At 46.8% G+C, this 17,072-nt stretch overlaps 1 protein-coding gene across 1 annotated transcript in view; it reads left to right on the top strand.

The window, feature by feature from the left end:
* per2 (period circadian clock 2) overlaps nucleotides 1-17,072 on the top strand; it is a 30,364-nt gene that overhangs the window by 10,929 nt on the left and 2,363 nt on the right. Inside the window, exons 3-20 of the mRNA XM_035528247.2 lie at nucleotides 4,240-4,338; nucleotides 4,662-4,819; nucleotides 5,237-5,358; nucleotides 5,565-5,766; nucleotides 6,267-6,318; nucleotides 6,761-6,903; nucleotides 7,468-7,546; nucleotides 7,984-8,090; nucleotides 8,347-8,500; nucleotides 8,604-8,712; nucleotides 9,527-9,667; nucleotides 10,165-10,240; nucleotides 10,435-10,594; nucleotides 10,872-10,999; nucleotides 11,308-11,493; nucleotides 12,498-12,782; nucleotides 13,905-14,797; nucleotides 16,037-16,217. Of these exons, the coding sequence (XP_035384140.1) occupies nucleotides 4,240-4,338; nucleotides 4,662-4,819; nucleotides 5,237-5,358; nucleotides 5,565-5,766; nucleotides 6,267-6,318; nucleotides 6,761-6,903; nucleotides 7,468-7,546; nucleotides 7,984-8,090; nucleotides 8,347-8,500; nucleotides 8,604-8,712; nucleotides 9,527-9,667; nucleotides 10,165-10,240; nucleotides 10,435-10,594; nucleotides 10,872-10,999; nucleotides 11,308-11,493; nucleotides 12,498-12,782; nucleotides 13,905-14,797; nucleotides 16,037-16,217 (3,275 nt within the window). The remainder of the gene's footprint in view (nucleotides 1-4,239; nucleotides 4,339-4,661; nucleotides 4,820-5,236; nucleotides 5,359-5,564; nucleotides 5,767-6,266; nucleotides 6,319-6,760; nucleotides 6,904-7,467; nucleotides 7,547-7,983; nucleotides 8,091-8,346; nucleotides 8,501-8,603; nucleotides 8,713-9,526; nucleotides 9,668-10,164; nucleotides 10,241-10,434; nucleotides 10,595-10,871; nucleotides 11,000-11,307; nucleotides 11,494-12,497; nucleotides 12,783-13,904; nucleotides 14,798-16,036; nucleotides 16,218-17,072) is intronic.

Here is a 17,072-nt window from a genome sequence, read left to right as displayed (position 1 = left end):
AGGTGGCCATGGTGAGATCTCATTCCCAGCAGGTATCCATGGTGAGATCTCATTCCCAGCAGGTGGCCATGGTGAGATCTCATTCCCAGCAGGTGGCCATGGTGAAAACTCCCCATTCAGCTACAGCACTAGGCTGTAGCCAGGCTACTCATTCAGAAATCTGGCCTGTGTTTTCAGTGATATTTGGGGGTTGTTCATAATAATCTCACTCTGTGAACCAAACATGGAGACCATAGTTTGTATAGACTGTATAGTTTTATTAACTGTAGATTGGTGTTTATTTATCCTCTTGTGTGCGTCAGCATGGTTTCTACACTAAAGCCAGTTTAATCCAGTCTACAATGGCAAAAATAAGGAAAACTGGATTAAATTAGCTGTTGTATGATCCATGCTGACATGCAGGGGTGCTGATGGGATTAAATTAGCTCTGTTGTACCATCCACATTGATGTGGTAGTGATTTGCCCCGGTGGTATTCCATACACATACGCTGGGGCAGATGAGGTAATCATGCATCATTCACTGCAGTTGTATTTAACTGGAGATCTGACAATGAAGGACACCAACATTCAGTACCTCCTCTGGTACTCTCACACGGACTCTGCGGGGACTTGGCCAGACTTTCATGTTAGAGACTTTTCCCACCTTTTGGTTCCTTTGCTCTTATTTGTTATTACAGCCAGGCCACCACCTCTTCCCCGGGTTCTGGGCGTGGCTACATAACTATGGCCACTGGGTGTTAGTAAGTTAAGATGCAGGAAGCCCCCAGGTTGCTGCCAAGTCTCAGTGAGAAAAAATAAATCAAATTTGTTTTGAACAGTGATATGTCATATGGAAGATTTACTGGTAAAGGGAGCGACCGTTGAGCAATGCAACGTTAAGTTTATTAGTGCTAAAGTTTCCCCAAGAGGCTTGGGCGAGCGAGGCAGAGCGGACAGGAACGTCAAAGTTAATGTCCCGGGTTCCATCACAGGAATTTACATTTATAGCATTTAGCTGATGGTTTACAACCTTGAATAATTGAGGGTTAAGGGTTTTGTTCAGGGGCCCAACAGTGGCAGCCTGGCAGTGGTGGGACTTGAACTGGTAACCTTCTGATGACTAGGCCAGTACCTGAACCACTGAGACACAACTGCCCTCTATGATAACACTGATAGGAATTACAGGTGAGCGATGCCAATTGACCGGCATAATAGGGACACGATTCCAGACGACACCGTGAACAGAGGCTGAGGAGTTGTGATGATGTGTAGCAGAGAACCAAAGCCCAGTAGTGTCAAACAGGTAGACCCACCACAAACCACAAATAAGTGAAAATGAGGCAGAACACAACCAGGAAAGACTGGCAGATCTTTATTGGTACAGAACCAGTCAGTGAGACTTGGACTTCCGTATATCCCGCTATAACAAACCACAACCAGCCTAAGGACAGTAAGAAGGCACATGGCAACCAAACGTATCCATGTGATGGCAGCCAACAACTTTTAAAGAGTGATTAAAACCTCACTCGAGATTTTAGCAGCCAAAGTGTAGGTTAGTCCGGGAATGAAAGCACAACAACAAAAAAATACGATCTGGCGAGAAAGGGCAGCAGCAATCACACCAGGCGTACTCTCACCCGAACGTGAGGAAGAGCAGAGCGGGAAGAGCGTTGATAAACATTTGGCTTGTTGACCGATATGGGATGGTGACATACACCCTTAAGACAGAGAGTGACAGGTTCTCTCCCCAGAACAGGCAGCAGATGCTTGGAGGCTTCGCTCCCTTGATCGTTTCCTCTGTCCACCCAGTCCTGACTTTACGTCCCAGCTTTTCAGCCTTTGCAGGAGGGTCTGAGAGATGAGGTCTTCCCAACCAGAAGCAAACGCATCACTGTCTACGTGTTCTTAGCAATTTCGTTAAAGGTGGTTAAGTTGATTCATTATTGAATGCAACATGGCAATTTGGAAAATTCCCTTTAATCAGAGAGGGACAATATGGGAGTGACACTGGTCTTTCCTAATCCCGTTGCTTGTCTAGGAGACTTTCCATTCTCATGCACTCAGAGACTTATTGCCATGCCAACGTGCTGTTTGTTTATGTCAACATGAGGTGGCTATAGCTATCCCCTCCCATCCCAGCTCATGTGCTTTTCACTGTCTGCCTCGAACTCAGCCTTCCTGTGCACTGGCTTTCTGCACTTTCATGAGCAAAGTGCAGAGGTGTTTATCCAAAGAATGTCAGTGTTTACTTAAAGAAAGCAAATGTGTTTACCCAAAGAAAACCCAGATTCAGCACCTCTAAACTGTTCTGTGTGAATGCGCTATATAAATGTAGCTAATAATAATAATAATAATAATAATTATTATTATTATTATTATTATGATAGTAGTCAATGGTGGGTCAGTGAAAAGTCAACGTTCTTGTCTGGATGTTCTTTGCTAACATACACCTTGCCTGAGACACGCAGCATGAGGTTGCATAAAACTGCTTTCTCTGAGCCTCTGGGCCACTTTAAGCTCCACATGTAGTAGGAGTGCACAGCTTAACGTATTATCTCTAAATTTAAATTAGTCCGCAACACTAACCTACAGACTAAATCCTAGCTGGCTAAAGATTCCCTTTATATAATTAGCCCACAGTAACCGCTTGGAGTTGTTATTTCTGTACACGTGTTCTATACTAAGCTCCTTGTAGGACTATTTATAAACACGTGCTGTCTTCTAGGAGCCAAAAACGTCACCTGTACCTGAGCAGGGACTTTATCTGGCACTCTCAGGGCTAAGCCGGGAGACTTACAGTGCTCTGGTTGGCTGAAATCCCCTAACAATCCCCTACAGTGTCCTCAGAGAGGGCAGTATGGGAGCCTCATTCTACAAGAGGCCCTATAGGATTTGTTTTGATGCAGGAATTGTTGCAGGCGACTATGTTTCTGTTGTACATGACATCATCAGTAGGGTATGTCTGTTTTTGGCATCATGAAGATGAGCAGATGTTTCTATATGTAAAGCATGAAAAAGAGAATTAATCTGTGTTATAAGGAAAGGTTTTATGCCTGGTGGTAACAAACTAATAATTATCTGAATTACATAACGGATAATTTAACAAAATTGGGCATTTTAAAATTAAAGTTTGTACAGAGTGTTTGGTGTAGTGATGTGATTCTGAGTTTTACCCTTCAAGGACAAAAATACCAGGCAGTGTAATGTGTGTGTGTGTGTGTGTGTGTGTGTGTGTGTGTGTGTGTGTGTGTGTGTGTGTGTGTGTGTAAGGCTGTGTGTAGTTAGTTTCTGCATAGCTAGCTAGACATTGTTTTCTATCAGCGTGTCCTTAGATAAACCCCCCCGACAGGTCAGGTCAGGTCACGGCATAGTGAAACAAACTGCACAAGATGTGTGTTGAACTATAGTTATTTTAAAATGTAACGGGAGGAGCATTCATGAGGCGATTTGATCAAAACGTTACTAACGTAAGCGTAGCAGAGTGGAGGTAGTGACGTACTGTCCTGCTCTGCTGGTAGCCGTGGGGCAGGGTCCTTACCAACCTCTGTCTGAGGAACTGACCGAGCGGAGAGCATAGAGAGGCTGCTGATTGGGTCCTTGACAGACTGACCTCCATAGCAAGGGCAGGGAGTGACATTGTGTGTTCAGTACTTCTGACTGAGGAGAAGGTGATGATGGCGTGAAGCTAGTCTCCAGTGTCGGAGAGCAGGCTCAGACAAAGCCCAGCCTTAACAACGAGTTAGACACGAGTCCATAAGATGTTCATTACTTTGTTTACATGGGAATGGAAGTCTTACTGGAACATTCTGTACTGTGGCTCTTGAAAGACCAGTGGCTGTCTTCAGTGGTTCCTCTGAAGGTCTTTCTCTCCATATGACACAGACCTCTAGACTTTCACAACCAAATCCCGTTCTGCCAAACAGCATTAAAAGAGGTGTTTGGTGACCTCAGACTTTCACCCTAAGGTCCTCTAAAGGTCAGAGCAAAAAAAAGAAAAAAACCCAGCTGAATGGCTTTTGTAGGCCTGCAGTAATAATGTACAAGATTATTTGTACACAAGTCTCGTAATCTGCTCCATATTTTGCATTTGTACCTAGTTTTGTGCAGCCAGGACTCTGGTTGTTTGAGTGGTAGTGAAGCGACTGCTGTTTCTCGTGAGATGACGTGGGTCGCTGCAGGGTCCAGCTCTGGTACCGGACTGTCCATGCTGCACGGATGCGCTGTGCTGAGCTGTGACTGTGGTTTGGTTTTGTTTGCAGCTCCAACTCCCATAGTGCCTCTCCACCCACCAGCTCCAATGCATTCAGTCTGCTGAGTGCCAGTTCTGAACACGACAACCCCTCCACCAGCGGCTGCAGGTTTGGACGCACACACACATATGCGTACACACGCACGCACACACACACACACACACACACACACGCATGCACAAAACCCTCCCAGGTTTGGACAAAATAAACAAATAAATGTGATTCTGATGGGATGCCTCCAGCTTAGTTCTGTAACTTTGCCACTGGTTAGACTTCCAGACACAGGTTCCATCCCGTTAGGTGAATCCAGACAGACATGTGACTCTTACAGGAACTCATACTAACACCATCAGAGCAGAGTAATGAGAACTGCTAGATGGGCTTTATTCCTGATTGTGTGTGTGTGTGTGTGTGTGTGTGGGCACATACAGCAGTGAAGAGTCCGCTAAGGCCAAGACACAGAAGGAGTTGATCAAAACTCTGAAGGAGCTCCGGCTGCACCTGCCGGCCGAGAAGCGGCCCAAAGGCAGCAGGTCCAACACGCTGCACACGCTCAAATACGCCCTGCGCTGCGTCCGACAGGTGGAAGGTGAGCAGATCAGCCCTTACAGACTGGCAGACCGACCACACCCTCATGCATCCAAGGCTGACCTCCCAGCCTGCCCCTAGCCGGGTGGTGCGCAGTAATGCCAGGTGTTTCGGTTAGGGGGCGTCAAGGAGGGTGGATGTATGACTGAGGAGGATGTAGGCACAAGATGACATTACGTTCTTTTGAAATATCTTTTGAAGCGTCAAATCCAGAACATGTTACTAACACATCTAACAGGGATCTGTGAGGAAAGGGGTTTGGTCTGCCCATACATACCAGTGTTATATAAGTGTTGGTTTAAAATTCCCTGTGCACGTTTCGGTGGTACTCACGTCTCAGACTGCAAAAACACTAGAGTCCTTCTGTGGTCTGGCTGAAAGGTCATGACCTTGATTAGTGCTGTCACTCTGGTTTCAGCCAATGAGGAGTACTACCAGCTGCTGATGATTAACGACAGCCAGCCATCAGGCCTAGACGTTTCCTCCTACACCACAGAAGAGATCGACAGCATCACCTCCGAATACACCCTCAAAAATACGGTCAGGCACCAACACACACCTTTTATTACAGAGTTACACTCTGATCCTTTTATTTCTATGAAGTTCTGTTTTGTGGTTATTGTTCTGTTTTGTGACTGTGGTTGATTTGGTGAGTGTGGTTCTGTTTTATGATTGTGGTTGATTGTTACTTTAGAGGGGAGGTTTGGGTGTTGCTATGGCTACTGATGGCTGGGAATGTTTTGCAGGACATCTTTGCTGTGGCCGTGTCCCTGATCACGGGAAAGATCGTCTACATCTCTGACCAGGCTGCGTCCATTCTGAACTGCAAGAGAGATGTGTTCAAGAATGCCAAGTTTGTGGAGTTCCTGACGCCACAGGACATCAGCGTGTTCTATAGCTTCACTACACCCTATAGACTGCCTTCCTGGAGCATGTGCACTGGGGCAGGTGTGATGCGTACACACACGCACGCATGTGCGCGCACACACAAACATATGTATACCCACTTTCAGAGAAACACATGCTCCCTCACACACACATCCAAACAGCCTTCTGCACTGTACACCCTCATGCCACAAACTGCTGGAGTGACCTGTACACACACGATTCATCCACACATGCTACACACACGTGTGTGGGGGTGTGTGTGTATTTGGGTGTCTGTTTTTTGTACCTGTGATTGATGTAGGACGCACACGCAAGATTGTATCCCCAACGCTAAGTTCTGTGTGTGAAGGTTGTGTTTACATATTGTTCCATGGAAGAAAAAAGGAGTTTAGAATAGTTTTTTGTTTGTTTGTTTTTGAGAATGGTTTCACCTCACGTGTGTGGTAATGTTGTTTGGCTCTGATCAGTCGCACACAGCTCCAGCAGGAGCACTCTGGGACAGGAGCTGGTCCTCTGCTGTCTGATTCGTCTGACATTGTCTGATTGTTTTTTCTTTAAAGAATCCTCACCGTCCGACTGCATGCAGGAGAAATCCTTCTTCTGCCGTATCAGGTGACTGCACACTTACACACATGATTATGTTGTTGAGTGTGTGTGTGTGTGTGTGTGTGTGTGTGAGAGTTTTAACATCCCTGCCATCACCACAGAAACTCTGTTCTTTGTCTCCATACTGCCCCCCAGAGGAAATAGATAAAAAACAAACTGCCTTGTGAAAAAATTGAAAACTGAAAAACAATTTAGCACTTTCTCTTGATGTCATTTCTACAGGCTTTATTTACATATAATGAGTCACTATGTGATTAAAATAAATTGTACCTGTAACAGCTGGGTGTAATTGTGTGTTCATGTATTCTAACTCTGTTCTCCTGTGTTGAAATGGGGGTATTGTGTGTGTGTGTGTGTGTGTGTGTGTGTGTGTGTGTGTGTGTGTGTGTGTGTGTGTGTGTGTGTGTGTGTGTGTGTGTGCGTTCTAACCCTGCTTCCTGTCTTCCAGCGGGGGGAAGGAGTGTGATGGAGATCTGCAGTACTGTCCGTTTCGCATGACACCCTACCTGATGAAGGTTCAGGACACCCAGCACACGGAAGACCAGTTCTGCTGCCTCCTGCTGGCTGAGCGGGTGCACTCCGGCTATGAAGGTCAGTGAGGAGGGCCTGAACCTGCTTCTCCAGAGCCGTGACTTTTAAACCCGAGGGTGCTGCCCGGCACAGTTTTCAGTGCTCGAGCATGCCTGAGCTCACACTTTTCTGTACACCCATGCAATAAAAATTCATTTCCTTTACTAGCCCTGGACCTGAGATAGCTAACAGCAACTGGAGGCTGGATGGTGTCAACTCACTTCTTAACACTGCTTGAAAAAATTAGTTATTATTTATTGATGATACATTTTACTTTTAATTAAAAGTTCATCAGCCAGGTCAAAAGGTCTTATTAATCAGGACCTGTGTAAAGACACTATCATTTGAGTACAAGCAGTTTTATAAAGCTCTTATAATTGCATTGTTAGCTGGCATAATGCTCAATGAGCACATTCTGTACAGCATTAATGAATGAATTCCTCACCATGTGTGTTCCTACTAATTACCACTAAGGTGGTTTTCTTGAGATAACGTATTACTGAAAGTGTTGTGACATGGCAGAATACAAGCCATTGTAATTCCATGGTAATTCCACCATTAAACTTTGGACATTTAATGTTGCAGCTCCGAGGATTCCCACGGACAAACGGATCTTCACCACCACACACACACCAGGCTGCGTCTTCCAGGACGTCGACGAGAGGTGAGGGGTTCCACGGGTTTACAGGTCTAAGGTTGTATTTAGTGTTTAGCAGTATTTAGGAGGATTTAGCAAAGTTCTGGTGTCTAAAGGTGTCCTTACACAGCACCTCACAACTACTGTAAAGAGATCTGTTCTTGAGCAAAACAGAAAGCCTCATAAGAGAGTGTTCTTTTGTTCAGTACGTCTACCTTTGGAGTTAAGTACGTCTGCCTTTGGAGTTCAGTACATCTTAGTTACCTCTTCAATTCCAAGTTAATTATTTCATTATAATCTTAAGGAATATTATTTAGGATCTGCTGTGAACTATTCACAGGATAAATGTAGTGTGTTTAAGGTACAAACACATTTCTTGTAATCATGTCCATTTTCCCACATCATTTTCTACATTTTGTGTCTTTAGAATCACTTGACATAGGAGTTGTTTTTGTTTGTCTCAGGGCGGTGCCGTTGCTAGGATACCTGCCACAGGATCTTATTGGTACACCAGTGCTCCTGCACCTGCATCCAAACGACCGCCCCATCATGCTTGGGATTCACAGGAAGAGTGAGCACACACACACACACACACACACACACACCCACACTGACTGATAAAACACCATAATCAGGCTGGGTTGTTTTTATGTGCACGGACTCCACCAGCCTGACACTTGATGATTAGTTTTTTTAACAATTGGCCGATAGTCAATTGGGCGAAAAGTTTTTTTTTAAATCTGCTGATGTATCAATCCATCCCTACACACTTGTGTATTATAGCCCAGTTCATCGTGTGTGTGTGTGTGTGTGTGTTTCCTTCCCAGTCCTGCAGTACGCAGGCCAACCTTTCGACCACTCGTCCATCCGCTTCTGCGCACGTAACGGGGAGTACATCACCATCGACACCAGCTGGTCCAGCTTCGTCAACCCCTGGAGTCGCAAGGTGTCCTTCGTCATCGGACGACACAAAGTGCGCATGTGAGTCCACTGGTTTTGGCGTCATGGTGTTGGTGTGATGGTGCTGACGTGATGGTGTTGGTGATGGTGCTGACATGATGGTGTTGATGTTATGGTGTTTCAGGGGCCCTGTGAATGAGGATGTGTTTTCAGCTCCACCCACAGCAGAGGGGAAATTGATAGACTCAGACATCCAGGAAATCACTGAACAGATACACAGATTACTGCTACAGGTCAGTCAACAGAGAACAGATGCACAGATTACTGCTACAGGTCAGTCAACAGAGAACAGATGCACAGATTACTGCTACAGGTCAGTCAACAGAGAACAGATGCACAGATTACTGCTACAGGTCAGTCAACAGAGAACAGATGCACAGATTACTGCTACAGGTCAGTCAACAGAGAACAGATGCACAGATTACTGCTACAGGTCAGTCAACAGAGAACAGATGCACAGATTACTGCTACAGGTCAGTCAACAGAGAACAGATGCACAGATTACTGCTACAGGTCAGTCAACAGAGAACAGATGCACAGATTACTGCTACAGGTCAGTCAACAGAGAACAGATGCACAGATTACTGCTACAGGTCAGTCAACAGAGAACAGATGCACAGATTACTGCTACAGGTCAGTCAACAGAGAACAGATGCACAGATTACTGCTACAGGTCAGTCAACAGAGAACAGATGCACAGATTACTGCTACAGGTCAGTCAACAGAGAACAGATGCACAGATTACTGTTACAGGTCAGTCAACAGAACAGATGCACAGATTACTGCTACAGGTCAGTCAACAGAACAGATGCACAGATTACTGCTACAGGTCAGTCAACAGAGAACAGATGCACAGATTACTGTTACAGGTCAGTCAACAGAGAACAGATGCACAGATTACTGTTACAGGTCAGTCAACAGAGAATGTTGTGCAAAGAGGATTTGACCTTTTCTGTCAGTCATTATTGTCTTTTTCACTCTGAATTGATTCTGCTGACATTTATATATTATAATAAAGTGTGTGTGTGTGTGTGCGTGTGAGTGCAGCCTGTCCATAACAATGGCTCGAGCGGTTATGGCAGCCTGGGTAGTAATGATCCACTGACGAGCGTGCCATCGTCCAGCGAGAGCAACAATAACGGAGGCCATCCACACGCTGACGACGAGGAGACCAGCAGAGCCAAACCAGTGAGTCACATGACCGCTGCTCTCTTGCCAAATTCCTCCCCTCCTATAGTTCAGCAGGGATCATTTAACCACAGAGCACTAATGTTCCCACTGATAACTGCACACCAACGTCACTGTGAGCAACATTTAGCAGGATTTGACGGAAACACGTTTGCCGTCGGCCGGATGTCGGATGATTGTGCTTTTAGGAAACCTGATCATTGGCCCTGTTTACTGAAATAACCACGTGGGTGTGATCCCTGGATTTTTGGGTCAATCCTTTCGTATTGCGGCTCTGCCTCAGAGACAGATGTCGGGGTTAATGACGGTCTGAAGCTGAAGACTGAAGTCGCTTGTCTGGACCTGAAAGGGCAAAAGTTACTAATGCAGATAATTCACACAGCCATGTTTAAACCATAAACCACGGCCTCTGTAGGTTAGATGTCCGATGCCGAGAGCTGCCCACAATGTTTTATGTGTGTGTGTGTGTGTGTGTGTGTGTGTGTGTGTTTCCACAGAGAACGTTTCAGGAGATCTGTAAAGGTGTACATATGCATAAGAACCAGGAGCAGCTGGTGAAAAAGAGTCCAGGAAGTAAGTACAGATATACACCTATTTGTGTGTCTGTGTCTGTCTGTGCACCCGTGTGCGCGCGCATTTGTATGCGTGCATATGGTGCATGCATGCCTGTGAGTTTGTGCGAGAGTTTGTGTGAGGGCGTGTACATGTATGCGCACGGGTGTGTGCGTGTTTGTTTGTGAGTGTGATAGTTTAAAATCTAAACGCAGAACTGCTCCAGAAGGCAGTCCGTCCCAAAGACTCCGCCCACTCCGTAAACTGCCGCGAGGGCGTGGGAGACCAGCAGGCCCCCGTACAGGAAGAGGTGGCTTTCAGAGACCAGACCATCCACTCGTACCAGCAGATCAACTGCTTGGACAGTGTCCTCAGGTACACGCCACGCCCAGCTGTGCTCAGAGCACACAGGCCTTTTCAGCTTGCTTTACCACCTCGTTGGTTTTCTTCAGAGAAATCTCTAAGGGAACACTTGTGCACTTATAGTACATTTCTGGCAAATGTGTCTCTATTTGTCTTGTTAAAATAAAAATGTTTTTTCTGAGTTGTGACTAGCATGAAGGCAAAAAACATCTCGTATAGAAACGTCACAGAACACCTCCACCCTCACTATCTCTCTCTCTCTCTCTCTCTCTCTCTCTCTCTCTCTCAGGTATCTGGAGAGCTGCAATGTGCCAAGCACTGTGAAGAGGAGGTACCAGTCATCCTCCAACACCATGTCCTCTAACTCGGATGAAGACAAGCACAAGGCTGCTGAGCACTCCCTCCAGGTGGCTGAAGGTAGTGACACACACCGGCTCGCACTTCAACACTAACCCTGCACACTCCAGTAGGGGAGAACATTTGTGGGTTTCAAACACACTGGATAACATACCAACAATAATTAACCAGACTTTGGTTAAATTATCAACTGACCTTTGACAGGTCCACTGAACTCAGAAAATATATATGAAACATAAATACATTTTTGTCATAAATATCTTTAAGTGTCTGCAGACTAGTTGTAGGCCAAGTAAATGGTTATAAAACTATAATTGATATAAAAACAGTACCAACTCATCTTCCACCCTCTCTCTCTCTCTCTCCAGAGTCAGATCATCTGAAGCCCCAAGCTGACCTGCCAAAGAAAGCGTCTGCCTCGCGCGTGGTGGGCGCGCCCCTCACCCCCCTGACGCTGTCATGCAAGGCAGAGAGTGTGGTATCCATGACCAGCCAGTGCAGTTACAGCAGTACCATCGTACATGTGGGAGACAAGAAGCCCCAGCCGGAGTCTGGTACAGCCAAATACAGTGTGTGTGTGTGTGTGTGTTTAAGTGTAATCCTGCTCTGAGCCGCACTGTATGCTCTGCCAGGTGAGATACAGAGCTGCTAGTAACTCAGCTGTCAGGAGGATGGGGAAACAGAGTTGTATTAAACAGATCTCTGAGCATGCTTTAGCTGACACATGTAACAGAGTGTTCTGTTTTACATTTAGCTGACACACATATCCAGAGTGACTTACAATCATGTCTAAACACATCTTGAGTAATTGAGGGTTAAGGCTCTTGCTCAGGGGCCCAACAGTGGAAACCTGGCAGTGGTGGGACTTGAACCAGCAACCTTCTGATTACTAGTATCAAGTCAAGTATCTTAACCACTGAGACACCACTGTACTGGAAAGTTACAAATCCATTACATTTTATTCGACTGTGAGTTTTAAGAGTGCCACTGGTTAGTCAGTCATCTGTCTCTTGGCAGGAGTCATTAATATTGTATGTCCTCATTTACATATAGATTTTGATTGGCTTTCACTTTAGGTACAGGTGAATTTACCACAGCACTAAGCTGACACTAGTGCACTAATTATCATCATGGTGACTTTATGAATAGGAATTAAATAGCAACACATTTTGCATGGCACAGTACATTTACCCTTGTTCCATTTTCTGCATAGGGTTACCACCTGCTCAAATAAGCCTTTATGCACAGGAAGGTTGACTCTAGAGTCGCTGCCTCTAAAGCCACAGTCACAGGGTAGGCACTGATGGACATAGTACCTGTTGCAGTGAGCTTTTCTGGAGAAAGCTGCTTTGTAACCTAGTGAGGTTTAGTATAATAGGATGCATTTTAATTCCATCCAGTACTACATGCTGTTTGTTACTGTAGTACGCTGTACTGCTGCTATAGTGCTTAGTATGACAGAATGCCATGCTGGTAATCTTCTAGGCCATGTGGTGATTATGTAGCCTTGGAAGTATTCTTAGCCTCTCTGAATCTTGTCCCGTTTCCTCCCTTTCAGAGGTCACAGAGGACGCGGTGGAAGGCCTGGCACCAGTCCTTCCTCTTGCAGAGGTTTCTCCTCCCAACCAGGAGAGGGAGGCATACAAGAAACTGGGCCTGACCAAGCAGGTGCTGGCCGCACACACGCAGAAGGAGGAGCAAGCCTTCCTCAGCCGCTTCCGTGAGCTGGAGGGGCTCCGCGCCTTCAAAGCCGACTGTTCGCACTACTTGGAGAGGAAGAAGAGGCACCTCGGAGCCAACGACAAGCAGAAGGCCTTCTGGGACATCTCGCATCGTTTTTCAGGTGAGTCCGGATCCATTCAATCCAGTTCAGTTCTATTCGGCTTCTCAGTGCAGATCATTTCACTTCAGATTCCATTCATTTCATCCTTAGTTAAGAATGACCAGAACTGTGGAGGTGTAGTTCGTACTCTATAGAGAAAACCAAACTGCCCGGAGAGTAGTGTAGCGAAACTCATGAATTGCTCAGATTGAAAAGTCTCTCTCCCTGAAGATCAAATAAACCCATTCTGAGCCCACTCGTGCGTGGAAGGGTGGGAGAGTGGGAGTGAGATATGAGCTGCCGTTGCCGTGACAGCGTAAGTGATGAGTCATCCACTCTCAGCCTTACAGGTTAGCTGTTGGAGTGCCAAAACGTTGCATCACAAAACAGATGAAGAATGAAGCAGATTTTTTTAAAAAAAGAGTATGATTCTACCAGTTCTGTATTAAAAAGTAAAACTCTGGACTCAACAGCTGACGTGTCACCTGGAGATGAAGGGTGAAAATGTGAGCTTGTAAGGTGTCTTTATGAAATAGGCACCAGTATTGCTCCAGCAGGTCCAGGGCCCAGGTCTGTCAGTCCTGCTCCAGCAGTTCCAAGTTCTGTTGTATCTCTTCTGTGGGTGACAGTAGGAACCAGGTCGTCTGTGTAGAGCCGAAACGTTCTTTCTGAGTCGTGTAGAGTGAGACCGGGTGCTGCAGAGCATTATAAATGGTGGCCTGTTCGTTGATATAAAATGTTTAGTAAAGTTGGGCTTAATCAGCAGCCTTGTGTCACTCCACACTCCTGAGAAAAGAACACGGTCCTTTTGTTGGCAATCTTTATACTGCACCATTTGTTTGTGTACATGGATGTAATAATGTCATACGTTTTACCCCCTATACCACTGATGGTAGGGTGTTGATGGAGGGTGTATCAGGTTGGGTGTTGATGGAGGGTGATTTAGGTAGGGTGTTGATGGAGGGTGTATCAGGTTGGGTGTTGATGGAGGGTGATTTAGGTAGGGTGTTGATGGAGGGTGTATCAGGTTGGGTGTTGATGGAGGGTGTATCAGGCTGGTCCAACTGATCTTTGAGATGCTGGAAGGACCCTTGGTCATTGGATTGGTCATCATTCTCTCTCTCTCTCTCTCTCTCTCCACAGCTGGCCCAACTCGTGTTTGTAAGCAAAGGGGTTTGGCGGAACCCACGACCCGCCGAGGAGGCCGCAACAAGAAGACCAAGTCCAAGCGCGTCAGACAGAATGAGTCGTCTGACAGCACCGTCTCCCACCAGAAGCAGCTGTCCAGGCAGGCGCTGCAGGGCCTGAACCAGACCTCCTGGTCTCCCTCGGACACCTCTCAGTCCACTTTCCCCATCGCATATCCAGCCATGATGCCTGCCTACCCGCTCCAGGTGTACCCAGGGACCAGCACCGTGGCCCCCAGGGTGGACGCGTCCCTCTCAGGCTTTGGGGACAACCAGTCCAACCAAGATCCACGTTGCTCCATCCAGTCTCTGCAGAACCCCCTCTCTGCCCCTCTCGTCACGCCCATGGTGGCTCTGGTGTTGCCTAACTACACGTTCCCGCAGATGGGAGGCAACCCTCGGCAGCCTTTCTACCCGGAGCAGGGGACGTTCACTGCTCAGACGCCCTACTCTCCTCCGGGAACGTTCCAGCCTCCGACGACGTTCCCCGTACAGACTCAGTTCACCACACAGAACCCCTTCACCCAATCAACACCCTTCCCTGCCCAGTCGTTTCCCTTCACGCTCCCAGAGAACCCGCCAAAGTCCACTGAGCGGGAACTGAGGGAGGGGCCTTCACGGAGCTCCACCCCTCTGTCAGCGGGTGGGCGGGACCAGTCGTCTCCGCCCCTTTTCCAGTCTCGGTGCAGTTCGCCCCTGCAGCTTAACCTGCTGCAGCTGGAGGAGAGCCAGCGCTCTGTCGAGAAACAGGAGAGTGCAGCACCATCTTCTGGCGCTCAGGGGAACTGCATCACTGCAGCAGAGAAGGGAGGGAATGCTAGCACACAGGCCAAGACTGAAAACGAGCAGGTACATTTCCCAGAATCCTCCGCGTGTATTGGTTCTTTTTAATACAGTCTTTGTTTTGCCTTTTCTTTCTCTTTGACTTCCCTTTTGTACATTCACTATATGACTTTGTCTTTCTGTCCATCTCTACACCTGTAATGACTACCTTTCCACACCAGATGGCAGTGTTGTAGTTCTGTCTTTGTTCTACCGTCTTTTTGTATAAGGTCAGATTTGAAATGCTTGTTACTGTTGAAATACGGCAAATATTTCATAGTAGCATCTTCCTTATCACATTTTTTGATTCACAACAAATTTGAGTGTTTAAGAAGATCTTAAACTCTACTGAGGCCATTCATTCTAAAGAACTTTCAAAATTTCAAAATGGTTTCCAGCTCCTACACACCTTGCACCTATTGGCTGTCATTCATTTCTTCTGGTTCAGTATGGACCAATCACACCCATCCAATAGGGGACCAGTGTCCATCTACCTGTTTGTTTAAAGAACCATAGCTCTCTGTAAACCCCTGTGAGGAGGTAATTGGGCTCCTTTGTTGGCCCAGGGTGGGGGTGATATGCTTCAGCATGGGCAGGTGCCACACACAGGAGCAGAGTCAGCATGAATGAACCTTTAGCCACCAGTGGATGATGGACACCGAGTGGCAGTGGCAGTGTGATGCTGTACTCCCACGACAGACTGAGCACTGCACACGGACCTAAACCTTGCACGCTGCGATCTGCAGGAAGTGCCAGGAGCAATCACGACACACGCCTACACGTCTGCAGCTATTTTATCAGAGCCTTGGGCTGTAGTTGGGATAGTATTATTGACTGTAGTCTGGACTGTCACCATCATACACAATAGAACAGAGGTAGTCTGGACTGTAATCTGGACTGTAGTTAGTTTGGACTATGGTTTGGACTGTCAAATGGATGACATCTTAAGAAATGTTTAAATGAAACACAAACGTGGTTACACAAATAACATTTAGCTTTTTTTTTTTTTTTTTTTACAATTTTGCACTCCTTTTTAAGGATAATTTATTCATTTGGAATTGAAGTAAATCCCAGTTATCCCGAAATACCAAACAGCTCAAATCAGGCACTCCAGTCTCGTAAAGAGAAGAAATGAAAAAGACAGGCTTAAGACATTCTTAAGACATTCTTAAGACGGGCTTAAGACATTCTTAAGACATTCTTAAGACGGGCTTAAGACATTCTCATTCACCATTCTACGTTCGCCTGAACTCTCTGAATGTTCAGGATGAGGGCAGCGCTGGTGATGATCAACACGGCGATGCCCTGTCCTCGTCCAGCGACTTCCTGGACATCCTCCTGCTCCAAGACTCTTGCTCTGGCATGGGCTCAGCCACATCTGGCTCCATGGGCTCCGCCTCCAACGGCTGCGGGACGTCGGCCAGCGGACGATCTGCTAGCGGGACCAGTGAGTGTTGCACATCCTAGAACAGCCATCTTGTTGGAGTCGTTCTGAGCATGCTCTGTGGGAAACAGGGGTGTTTGGGTGGGAAGGAACCTTGAGGAAGACCAAGGTGCAAGTGTGCAGGCTGTAGAGTGCATGGTGGTAGCAGAGTGAGAACGTCCATGGTAGACCTAAAGCTGTCCACGGACCCCAGTCTGCACTTACTGACATGAAAACAAGCGTCCCTTCAGCCTGGCAACTTTGCATAAATCCATTTAAAACATTTTGTTGGTGCCGAAATTACACTCATTTACATACGCAAATCTGTTACCCTCAAAGTAACTAAAACTCACAAATCATTTGGAGGTTTTATTGCTGCAGTCGTGACACTGATTTGTATTAGCAAGACTAGTGCTGTGGTTCCTCGTAATGTGTGAGAGTAGTGAGCCCAGAGCTCAGAGCCAGCATTTCGGCCCCTGCGCGCTCTCTCCAGCGTGCTGGTCTCTCATCACCTACGTAGTGCCAGCGTCTCCAGTGTCAGCTATGAGAACGGATTCTGACTCATCTCACTGTCTCTTTGTCTGTCTCTCTCGGTTCTTACTGCCGTTTTCCTCTTCTCTCTCACTTCCTCTTTTCTCCTTCTTCTTTCTTCACCATCTCTCCCTCCCCCTCTCTCTCTACATCCCTCCCTCCCTCTCTCTCTCTCTCTCTACATCCCTCCCTCCCTCTCTCTCTCTCTCTCCCTCTACATCCCTCCCTCCCTCTCTCTCTCTCTCTCTCTCTCTCTCTCTCCCTCTACATCCCTCCCTCCCTCTCTCTCTCTCTCCCTCTACATCCCTCCCTCCCCCCCTCTCTCTCTACATCCCTCCCTCCCCCCCT

This window comes from Electrophorus electricus, chromosome 11 (genome assembly GCF_041902795.1).
Source record: "Electrophorus electricus isolate QZ-2024a chromosome 11, ASM4190279v1, whole genome shotgun sequence".
Lineage (NCBI taxonomy): Eukaryota > Metazoa > Chordata > Actinopteri > Gymnotiformes > Gymnotidae > Electrophorus > Electrophorus electricus.
The sequence above is the reverse complement of the archived record's forward strand: the minus strand, read 5'-3'. Positions and strand labels throughout refer to the sequence as shown.